The 12365-nt window shown below is 56.9% G+C and overlaps 1 protein-coding gene across 1 annotated transcript; it reads right to left on the reverse strand.

The window, feature by feature from the left end:
• Positions 1 to 5991: 5991 nt before the first annotated feature.
• Positions 5992 to 6972, reverse strand: KRP23_14952 (uncharacterized protein; the record flags this gene model as incomplete). The annotated part of the gene is made up of 1 exon (XM_067885835.1): positions 5992 to 6972. The coding sequence occupies one exon, from the start codon at positions 6970 to 6972 to the stop codon at positions 5992 to 5994; it is 981 nt and encodes a 326-aa protein (XP_067736846.1).
• Positions 6973 to 12365: the final 5393 nt, after the last annotated feature.

A 12365-nucleotide genomic window follows, 5' to 3' on the forward strand; every position in this document is an offset into this window, starting at 1 on the left:
ACGTCCGAGTGATGATGTGGTTGAGCGTGGCCTCCCACTTGCGGTCGAGCATGGATTCCCGCGGGTGGTCGAGCGAGAGCTCCCCGAAGAAGTTGACGCGGCCGAACAGCTGGCTCCGCGTCTTGGTGCCGATGTCGAGTTCCGGCACCCCGAGTCTGCTGACGTGATCGAGCATGGGTTCTCACTGTCAGCTGTGGAAGACTCTCCACGCCCGGTTCGTCGTCGCGGTCGTCGTAAACCGCGACGACCTCGTGCGCCGTCGCGGGATCCAGTCGAAGCTGAGACCGAGATGATCTCAGTCCTGGTGGGGAATGACGCGGACGAACCTCCGCGTGCGTGCAACGTCGAGGTCGCACGTCCTCCATGCGACGCTGCCGAGATCACTCGACTGCCTAGCCTCTCGTGGAAACATTTCCTTCGCGACTTGAAGAAGGGCGAGATCGAACAAGTGTGCATGATCGTCGCCGAAGACGCCGCATCCATCGCAGCCGTCGAGACCCACGCATCGGACTCAACGTCCGACGCTCGCACACGTCCGAAAGGTGCTGAGCCAAAGAACGCCCGCGCAGCACGATACGCTGCCCAGTCGTTGCCGGCTCTAGAGGCTGCCGGCAACCCAGTCGCTCCTCTTGTACGCGAGTTCAGCGACATCTTTCCGGACAAGGTTCCAGCCGCCCTTCCACCCGATCGTGGCGTTCGGCACGAGATCGACCTCGTGCCAGGCGCGAAGTACTGTGTGACGCGGCAGTGGCCGCTTCCCCGAGATCAAGTCGAAGCGATCGACGCTTTCTTCGAAGGTCGCCGGCAAGCCGGCCACGTCCGCGAGAGTCTGTCCCCGCATTCCAGCCCGACGTTCTGCGTGAAGAAAGCCACCGGCGGATGGCGGATCGTCCACGCCTTCAACAAGCTCAACGACGCCACCATCCCGGCGCAGACGCCGATTCCGAGGAAAGACATGGTGCTCGACACCATGTCCGGCAGCACCAAGTTCAGCGCCATCGACCTGATGGATGGCTTCTACCAGATCTTGATGCGCGAAGCCGACGTGCCGTTGACTGCCGTCAGCACGCCCAGTGGAATGCTCTGGGAATGGCTCGTGATGCCGCAGGGGCTCAAGAACGCCCCTGCCACCTTCAATCGCATGGTGTCAAATCTGCTCCGGCCGTTCCGCGACTTTGCGCCCAGCTACTTCGACGACATCTTCATTCACAGTCGTGCCGCGGGCGGCGTGACGGACGTCGAGATGCACCTTCAACACCTGAGGCAGGTGTTCGAAGTGATGAGGGAGAACAAGCTGTATGCCAACTTGAAGAAGTGCATCTTCTGCGCTCCCGAGATCCCAGTGCTCGGGAGCTACGTCAGCACGGAAGGTGTCCGTGCTGACCCGGAGAAGATCGAAGCCATCTGCGCTTGGCCCGCTCCTCAGGATCAGAAGCAGCTCCGGCAGTGGCTTGGTCTCGCGACGTACCTCCACCACTACTCGAAGAACTTCGCGGCAATGATCCGTCCGTTGTCGCAGCTTCTGAAGGCAGATGCCGCGTGGTCGTGGCGTCCTGAGCACCAGTCGGCTTTTGACGCGGTGAAGACGAGCTTGTCCACCGCGCCCGTACTCATGCTTCCAGACCACTCGAAGCCCTTCCATGTCGTGTGCGACGCGAGCGACTTCGCGATCGGCTGCGCCTTGATGCAGTTCGATGACGAAGGGCGCGAGCGGGTCATCAGTTACCAGTCGCGCCAGCTGAAGCCGGCAGAGCGGAATTATCCGGTCCATGATAAGGAGCTGCTGGCCATGCGGTACGCCCTCATCAAGTTCCGCGTATATCTCCTCGGCGAGCAGACCTTCGCGATCTACACCGACCACGCGTCGTTGAGAACAGCGACGAAGAGCCCTCACTTGTCCCAGCGCATGGCGCGCTGGCTCTCGCTATTCTCCGAGTACAACTTCGTCGTCCACTACAAGCCGGGCAAGGCCAACATCCTCGCCGACGCGCTCTCGCGTCGGCCAGACTACGTGCAGTCGGGTCGACACGCAGTTGGCGACGAGGATGACGACGAGTGCGCTGTGTGTGTTGCTGAAGAGGTCGCTGCAGTGGAAGTCGCAGCGACTACTCCACTCCGAGACCTGATATCGGCCGCGTACGAGGCGGACGCGGCGTGCTCCGAGATGATCAAGTACTTGGGAGACCCGTCCGACACGGCGCGGCGCCGATTGTCCGCACGGAGCCGTGCCCGCATTGATCGATACCAACTGGAAGGAGGCCTGCTGACATACAGCGTCGATCGCGCCGATCCGCCGCGCATCGTCGTCCCGCTGGACGATGACCTTCGGGCTCGGCTGATTCACGAGTTCCATGACGCTCCCAGCGGCGGCCACCTCGGACGCGAGAAGACTTTCGCGTCGCTCTCGCGAGACTTCTATTGGCCGCACATGTACAAGTGGGTGCGGAAGTGGGTACGCTCCTGCGAAGCGTGCCAACGAGTCAAGCCGTCGCAGTCGAAGCAGGCCCCGCTTCGACCCCTCCCAGTTGCGGCGGATCCGTGGTCTTCCGTGAGTATGGACTTTGTCTTCGGGCTGCCTCGAGATGCTCAAGGCCGCACTGGGATTCTCGTCTTCGTAGATCGTTTCAGCAAAATGCTTCATCTTGCTCCGGTCGCTGTCACCATCACCGCGGCGCAGTCCGCGGCGATCTTTCTCGACATCGTCTACAGGCACCATGGACTGCCGACCTCGATCATCTCCGATCGCGATCCCCGCTTCACCGCCGCATTCTGGACCGAGCTCTTCAAGCTAGTGGGGACGCGGTTGAAGATGTCCACCGCGTCACACCCAGAGACGGACGGCCAGACCGAACGCGCAAACAGGGTCGTCGAGGACGTGCTGAGAAGCTTCGCCACGTCGTTCGAGTCGTGGAGCTCGTTCCTGCCTATGGTTGAGTTCGCTCTCAACAACGCCGTTCACACGTCGACCGGTCTCACGCCATTTTACGTCAACTACGGTCGCCATCCCCGCGTTCCAGCGCTCCTCGGCATGGAGCGCTCGATTCCCCAAGGCGGCGCTGACGACGAGAACGACTCGGCGCACCTTTCCAATGCCGACCAAGTGCCCAGCGGCACTGAGGCCGCTGACGGCGCTACCTCCGCCTTGATGAACGGTGTCACGACTCGGCACGGTGCCCGAGCCTCAACTCGAGGCATGCGTACGCGTGCCGCCACGAGGGCGGCACCATCCGACATCGCATCTTGGACACGTCGGACGCTGATCAACCCACGTCAGCGTCCTCGTGCAATTGCATATGAAGACACGTCCGGCGCGGCGACCCCGCCCGCGCCGCCTCCAGCAAACTTTGACCCCATTCCGTCCCCACAACCGCGCGACACAGCGGCTGTCAGCAAGTTCTTGCAGCGACGCCAGAGTGTGGCGCGCTATGTTCGTGACGCGATTGCAGTGGCAGTCGATCGTCAGAAGGAAAACGCTGATCGACGCGGCCGCAAGAACATGGAGAAGTTCGCCGTCGGCGACCGCGTCTTGCTATCGACGTCCGGCATTCAACCCATTTTGGTTACCAATTTGGGCGCGAACAAGCTCGCGCCAAGGTATATTGGACCATTTCAAGTGTTGAAAGTGTTAGGAGATGCCTACACGCTACAGCTACCTACAGCGCTCCGGCTTCATCCTACTTTCTACGTCGGTCGGCTGCGGCGATACCATCCCGCGCTTATCCCCAGCGACGACGCTGCCACTCCCCAGCGTTCCGGTCTTGGCCCCGCTGCGGCGATTGGCGCCGCGGCACTCGGCGACGCAGCTCCTGGTTCTCATTCTCCAGCACGTCCAGACGACGCGCCATCCGATCCAGACGCTGCGCGATCGCAGCGTCCTATCCGCGATTCTCCGTTTGAGCGGGACGGCCCCGCTCCTCTCGTCGATGGTGCTGGTAATATTCGCCACGTGGTCGAGGCCATTCTCCAGCACGATGATGCCCGTGCTGCCCCTCGTTCCGGCCGTCGGAGTCGCGGTGGTCGTCACCGCGACGACCCCGTCCCCAGTCACTGCCAGTATCTTGTTCGCTGGCTTGGCCCCATGCCGGATAGCTGGGAGCCCCGTGCGATCCTTCTTGCCGACATTCCGGACTGCGTGGCGGCGTACGAGGCAAGCCTTGGAGAGGGGGCAAGTCCTCCGGACGGCGCGGCGCCACGCCGCGCCTAGACGCATGAAGCGAAGCTTCGAATCTTCCTATCAGTCGACGCTCGGACTCGGTGAGCGGATACTCCTCAACCTGGCGCTGCCACTCTTCTGCACTCGGTCGCGGGAGATCGAACCCGCGACATCGTGGACATCCTGTCTTGAAGTGCACGAAGCAGGATTTGCGGTCGGCGTCGTACGACGTCTCACAGATTTCGAGGGCCAGAGCACTGACGGACAAGCGCGAGTGCGTGGCCTCGCGCTGCTCGAGTCTCTGCGTGAAGATCTCCTCACCCTCAATGTTCCAGCGCTCCACGAAGGACGTCCACGATCGGTCCATGGACCGATAGGTCACGGTGCCTCTCGCCGCGACGGGCTTACTGCGAGTCGATCTCCATCGGTTGAACAACGCGATCATATCGTCCGCACTCCGATCACCTTGCACGGCGCTGCAATCGTGCAGCGCCCACCGCTCCAGTGTCTCTTCGTACGTGAGGTCTCCAGTGTCCATCGCAGCTCCAATTCTCGACTGACGAAGATCCAAGCTTCGCCTTCTCTGCGTGTTTCCTAGCCTGAATGGGGAATGGTGTGACAGGCCTCTGTCATACGGGTGCCACCGCGTGTGCGCGGTGGCCAATCAGAGTCGAGCGTACAACCGTTGGTTGGGACGGTCTCGAGTCTCGACACTGCATGTCCACATCAATCAATCAGAGTTCATTTTACCTACTTCCTCGCAACTACAGTGTACGTCGGTAACGGGTTCTGTTAGCCCGTTACAGCTGAGGTTTGAAATCTGACCTCGAATCGAGTATATTTCGTTCACAATCCTACGTAATTTACAATTTCTTGAACGTTTCGCGTTTTGGTTTGTTCAGCGTGTGCATTTACCTCCGCTGAAGCATCAGACTCCGAAGACGGTCCGATGAAACAAACAGCTTACATGTTGTGGATTCTGGAGTGGGAGGTAATCCTGGCGCACTTTTTCCTGGGGCTCTTGAGCTGGGATGGCTGGACATCGATGCGTAACAACACGACTTGTTCCTATCCATATTGTCAGGAAGACTCCATTTTCCCTGTTTGTTCGTAGAATACGATGCAAAAGGGTTAGGACACTTGAGTGCAGACGTGAAATGCGATTGCGCTGGCGCCGATTGTGAACCAAAGGATGTTACGCTGGCATCTGTGTCCAACGTCGCTCTACAGCTGCAACTAGAAAAAAAATACCCAGAAGTAAACACCTTACTGCACTGTAACTTCAACTTGTACGACCTTCACTCTGCTACACAAGCGGAGCGTCCAATAATTATATTATATATTATATTGTTGTAGCTTAAATAGCTCCCTTGTCACCCAGCACTTCAGATCCAGCTAGAGGTTTGTCTGTTGTTGACGATTGTCCAGGCTTCGCAAGCGGCAGTTTGAAATTGATCACGAATTTGGTCAAGGGTTTTAACTCCTTTTATTACAAACATGACCATGCTACGCTGCTGTAGTACTTCAAACTACTACTTAACACGACCTCAAAACCTTCTTCCTGCGCAAGCGCAAGCGCTCGAGGAAGAGCGAGCTCCCGTCGGCACCGATCACTCGTGTGGAGTAGGCGGGGACATGTATGCCAAACGTATTCATAGCAAAACAATCCTCAACGCAGTATGCGTATAAACGAAGTATACACTTCGTTTGCTTTCTTTTCGACGTATTGATATTGTGTATAACGAAGCAAGTTTCAAATGCACAGGGTGGTGTTGTAGGTTTTGAGATTCGACGCATTGGCTTAGTGGGAAAGTACCATCAACAGTTTGAAAGACAGTCTACCGCGCTGCATTGTCGGGTAGCGTCGTCCACTCGTGTTGAACTGAAGTGGTCGAGGTAGCCCCTGGCTCCTCCCCTTTCTCGAGATCAGGGTGAATAGACTCGACCTTCAGCTCGTCCTTCTTCGTGATGGTTAAGAAAGCCACCAACACTGCGATGAGAGCCAAGAAGATCATACTCGTGACCGTCGTGCCGAGGTTGAGGCCGGTCTTCCAACCGGAAGGGAGCTCCTCCGTCTCGCCAGACCCAGACATCGACTCGGAGGCTGAAGCTGAAGCAGAAGCCGATGATGAGCCCGACCCGGAGCTCGAAGCCGAGGCCACCGAGTCCGCCGGGTTCTGTGACATCAAGTCTCCCAGCGAGGCTCCGAGCGGCCGAGTCAGCACGTACACCACCCAGAAGCCGAGCACCCCGTTGATCACCTTGAACCGCCATAGTAACCCCACGAACAGGATGCAACCTGCAAAGAGGACCAACGAGTTTCCGTAGCCAACGTCGAGCTTCTCTGCGATGAGATCTCCCGCCGACGTCCCCAACGCAAAGGTGACGAGCACGGTCAGCCAGTACCACGCCTCCCGACGCCGCGTGAAGATACTGTGGATGGACAAGTTCTTCTCGGAATGGTACCATGCCAGGAACACAACCCCCAGCAGACTGAGGAAGATGGGGGTGGTCACCGACAGCGAAACGCCGAGGTTGTCCGTGAGGTTGTCGCTTAGCAGAGTGCCCACAGTGCTGATGGCGACGATGACGAACCAGTAGAGCGGCGGGAAGTAGAAGTCGAGCTTCAGTTGGGCCGCGAGTGCCACCAAGAGGATGGCGAGCATGGTGCCGGAGGTGCCACCCAGACCGAGACCAACATTTCCGTTGAGAAAGTCGGCGAACGTCTCGCCGACCGTCGTGGCCAGGACCTTGATGATCCAGAAGTAGACGGTGACCTGGGGCACCTTGACGCCCACTTGTTCGTCGAAGAAGCCCATAGCGGTTGGCGAAGGTGTGAGTCGGAAGAGGCTTTTGCTGCTCGAACAGCAACTTTGGAAGTGCTATCGGTGCTATCGTGGAGAGCGGGCGAGTCGAGTCGGTGTGATGTGTTGCGCTTGAACTGCTTGCTTAAAGGCAAATACAAAAGTGAGATTGACTCGTTAGGCTAAACTGAACTCGACTGCTTCCTACGCCGCCAAGGCGGCTTACCTGCAAAGCCTCCCATCGCTCTTGGGAGCTTGCTTGTCTACGCTGCCTGCATTGCAGCAAGTGAAGTGGTTGCAGAGCAACTACACCCTTGCACTCAATGCTGCAGCAGCACGCGTTGTAGCTTGCAGTGCTTCATCCACGCGCACTTGGTAGCTGGGTCGTCCATAGCACTCGTGCACGCAAACCTTGATGCTGGAGTCGTCAATGCAGCGGAGTCCTGGCAAATCCCCACACAGCCCCCCAAGGACTCCGTCGCCTACGGGTCTCATATGCAGATATACAAGTGGCGCTGCTCCTTGTTGTAGCCATTGTCGCAGTACCAAATCGGCTACCATGAGCACGATAGCTAATGCTGAGCGATCGCCTTGTAGGCAGCCGACAGAGCGGGATCCTCAGCAGCAAGTATGTACTGCGCCACCGTTGCCGGTACTTGGGCGTTCATGGATCGCAGTGACTCCCAGGAATCCTCTTCGTCTTGAAGGCCGACCCAAGATACAAACAGCTGCCAATCACCATGTTCGTTGCGATGCTGTTTGATAGCTTCCACTCCAAGAAGCATACCCTGATTGCCGATGTGAGCGAGCATCTCCTCGTTCACGTTGAGCATGCTGTCGCTGTAAAACTTCAAACGCGAGCCATGGACATCGAATGTCTGGTCTGTCACCAAGTGTCGGATGACAAACGAGTGCGGGCGGGTTTCCACTACCTCAAAGGGTCCGACCCATCTGGCGAGCAGCTTGTCCACTGTTAGCCTCTGGTCGATCCTCGACCAGAGCACGAAATCACCAACTGCGAAGTTGCACGGCGATCCCTTCGATTGTTGCATGTTCTGAAGTCGGCGTTTTTCACGGAGGTCAACAACCTCCCGGTGCATTGCCGCGAGATCGGAACGAAGACGTTCCATACGAACACTAGGTAGCGCGATGTCCTCCGTAAGCACCACCGGTTTGCCATTCATCTCAATGATGACAGGCTCGAAAGGAGATGGTCGTCGTAGACCAGTAAACGTCTCCACAGGCGACCGATTGCCCAGTGAAGCCACTGGTGTGTGGTTCAGATTACCTTGCACCAACGGGAGCAGGTACACCCACTCATGGGTGTCCAGCTTGAGCTCCATCAAGAGAACCCTCATCACCTGTAGAATGTCACGGTTGACCCGTTCAACCGTGCCATTAATCCAGGGCGAGTAGGCCACCACAAGCTCTTGTCGTAGTTGCAGCTTCTTGCACACTTGCTGTACTACAGCGTTTTTAAAGTGGCTTCCTTGGTCCGAGATCAGGACCGAAGGAGCTCCGAATCTCTTCCACCAGTCCATTAGAGCTGTTGCTGCCACGATGCTCGAGGCAGTATCACACGCTATCAACTCGCAGTAGTGCGAGAGTCCATCCTTCAACACCAGGACGTACTTGCTAGCACCTGCGCTTTCACCCATGAACAGGAAATCCCAGTGCAATAGTTCGTTCGGCTCCGTAGCGTCGTAAGTTGGGCCCCACGGCCGAGTGATGATGTTGCCGCCTTTCACATGTTTGCAAAGCAAGCAACGGCTGAGGAAACGACGACACAGTGCGGACAGCCCACTGATAGAAAATACCGACTCAATTGTCGATACCATGGGCTCCAAACCACGGTGGCCTTGCAAGCCGCAATGGCTTATCACGAAAATTCGTTGCAGTAATTCCGTTGCTACGGCGGGAACCCAAAGGCGATCATTCACCAGCACGAGGCCACTGTCATCGCGTCCCACCTCCAACGGTGCGCTGCTTGCATGTTCTTCTTGTGCAGCACGAATAGACCCCAACGACGGAAACTCGAAGTCGTCAGATATCATGTGCAGCCGCTGTACTTGATCTACAGGTTCGGCGTGGTTCGGGTCCACTAGCACCTCCGAGTGCTCTGGGAGCTCATGTCCACGATGAACTTGATCCACACGGTGAGTGTGATCCTGGTCCACTCGCATCTCTGGCTCCACTACAGATTCAGACTCCTCCGCGTCAGCAGCTTCTGCGAGCTCGCGAGCGCGGCTTCGTGTTATAAACTTGCATTGCATACTGACCCCCACCTCCTCAACCGGAAGCCCCCACCGAGAAAGCAAATCTGCCCACAGATTATCGGTGCCGTCAATGTGTTCAACTTGAAACGCAAGACCAGTGAGAGAAAGCGCCCAGCGCTGTAGCTTGCCGCGAACATGGCGTTTCACTTCCTTGTCTGGAGCGAAAACGAACACGAGGTTCTTATGATCGCAATAGAGACGGAATCCACCTCGACGAACAAGCAGGTATCCCAGGTTACGCGCAGCGAAAATGATCGGGAATGCCTCCTTCTCAATGATACTCCAGCGCTGCTCTGTGTCGCTAAAGACACCGCTCTTACACAGCAGAAGCTCATGCTGCTGCTCCACAACAGGCAATGCATCATTCCACTCGCGGACCTGTGAGACCAGTAGCCCCCAACCACGTTCAGACGCATCGCTGAAAACACACAGGCTGGCAGAGTCGTCAGGGAAATGTAACATCTGCGTAGTCGCGAGCAGGTTGCGCGCGGTCGTGAAGGCTGCTTTGTCGCCATCATTCCACGAAAGCGTAAAACCTGCGGCCAACCGCTTGGTGCGGCCAACTTGTTGCAGCGCAGCTTCCAGCAAAATATGGAGCGGCTGCATGACTCGACTGTAGTCCATGATGGAGTCGCGCAGCCAACCGGCTGCACAAAGAAACTGCTGCAAGTCCGCTGCCGTAACCGGGAGCGGCAAGGACTGCAATCCACTCACTCGTGCTGGATCGTGCGCGATACCTTCGCCACTGAAAATCTTACCACACCATTTCGTTGCTGTTTGAAACAAACAGCTTTTCAACACGCTGAGCTTCAGGCGGGCACCTTGCACACATTCGAAGAACTGGCGGAGCGCAGCAATAAACTCAACGGGTGAACGGGCATACACCAACAAGTCGTCGATCCATACAAGTAGATTCTTGTACAGCATCTTCCTAAACACCACTTGCATCTGGTTTTGGAAATGAAGGGCCGAGTCGGTTGCGCCTTGAGGCACCCGTGTAGGCGTGAAGACTGCATCATCTGTGACGAAGCTCATCACCTCTTGACTGTCCGGGTGCAGTGGAAGCTGCGTGAATCCATTCGTCATGTCAAAATTGGCAAACCCGCACACGCCTCGCACATTACGGGCAGCAGCAGCAAGATCGGGCGCCGTTCCAGCTATTGGTACGGTGACTGCATTGACCGGTCTGTAGTCGATCGTGAGCCGAAATGTCGATGGACGATTCGCCTTCGGCACGGGTACGGCAGCACAAGCCCAATGACTTTGCTGGTTGCGTCGTATGAATCCCATGTCAAGTAGCTGCTGCGTATGCGCTCGGAGAAAATCACTCTGGGCTGGTGCGTAACGACGAGGGCGCGTGCGATATGGCTGGGATCCAGCTCGAATCGTAATCCGTAGAGGCTCCACATCGGCTGGCGGGTCATTGCCAAGCTCAATCCGAAACACGTCCTCAAACTCCATCACCAAATCCAGCAGTGGCGGCAGATACTCGAGTGGGAATCCGTTTTCACCAGCTGCAGTAACCATTGCCTCAAGCAAATGGCGTACATCAGACGGATCCACCCCTTGAGGTTCCTCGGGTTCAAAGGGGTCATTATCTTGCATGACATGTCCTCCTGCCAGCTGGGAAAGCTGAGCGTTCACGTCAATTCCAAGAGAAACAAGCATATCATTTCCCAAAATGAACTCCTCCTCTTGTCCTTCGAACACCGTGCAAGTCACCTCGGTGAGATGGACTGGGCCAGCTACTGTCTGCAGCCTCAAATCCAACTTGACTGAGTCATGGCACACAATCACAGCTCCACCCGCTACCGTAACCTCCATTGGCTCTGGCAGAGGCTTCACGGTGACTTCAGCACCGAGATCAATCAGCTCTTCCACGGACTGCCTCGCAATGTAGGATGAGGTGGCCCCAGAGTCGGCGCAGTATGGCAGCGAAATCAGGCCATTCACGATCACCTCACCGACTGCTAGAGACGGTGTAACCTTCTTGGCCTTCGAGCCATTGCGCAGGGCCTTCATCCGTTCGACGGCGACAGCCTTGTCGGCTTCCGTAGCCGTCGGACAGTCACGCAGCCAATGATCACCCTTGCAGTGCCAGCAACCGGTCCTCGGAGGCTTGATCTTCGTCTCAGTAGTCTTTGAAGGTCCACTGCTATGAGCACCGCCAGTTCCAGTTGGGCGCGGCCACTTCTTACCGCCGTTGCTTTGCGACTTGTCACTACTGGTAGTCGCCTTGTCCCGTTTGTCAGAGTTCAACTTGCCTTTTTGATCTCTCGTCAAAACGTGGTACTTGTGCTGAGCCAAGGCCTTTTCCTTAATCACCCTGAACAGCACAAAATCATTGCGCTTTGCCTCTTGGTCCACGAACTTCGTGTGGCGTCGCACTTCATCCCGAAGGATTGCAGGCTCCAAGTTGTCGACGAGGAAGTTACAACGCAGTTTCATTCGCTCGTTGTACGCGGGCTTTAACGGGTCACCCACACCAAGGATGTCGCCAAGGCCATTCTTCTCGACCAAATCGGAGAAATCGCGGAAGTACTTCAGTACCCGCGCGTCGATATCATCTTCGTGCATATCGACGTTCAAATGCTTCTTGAAGAGCGCGTCCAAGTCCGGGACCTGGGCGTTCTTCACGCTCTGTACGCGTTGATTGATCAGAGCCCTCAACTCGCTGTCCATAACGTCATCGACAGGCTTCTGCAGCTCGTACAGGCACAATGCTTCGAGAAGCTTCGGTTCGAAGGCCAACTTGATCGGCCGCATCGCCACTTCAGGGCGCTCGCCGCTTTCGACGCAGCGTTGACGGATGCATTCTTCGTACTGCTCCCGTTGCTTCTTCCACGTGACTAGTGCATCTTGGCCCCACCCCTCCAACTTTGGAGCGTGGAGGAACTCGAAGACAGGTTGATGGGCCGGCGTCATAATGACGTCGCCGTCGTTCTCGTACTGGGTCGAGTTCGGCATGCTTGAGCGGTCCACAAGGACTAAAGTTAACTTTGTGATGTGTTGCGCTTGAACTGCTTGCTTAAAGGCAAATACAAAAGTGAGATTGACTCGTTAGGCTAAACTGAACTCGACTGCTTCCTACGCCGCCAAGGCGGCTTACCTGCAAAGCCTCCCATCGCTCTT

Source organism: Phytophthora ramorum (genome assembly GCF_020800215.1).
Source record: "Phytophthora ramorum isolate Pr-102 chromosome Unknown Phyram_PR-102_s0024, whole genome shotgun sequence".
In the NCBI taxonomy this organism is placed as follows: Eukaryota; Oomycota; class Peronosporomycetes; order Peronosporales; family Peronosporaceae; genus Phytophthora; species Phytophthora ramorum.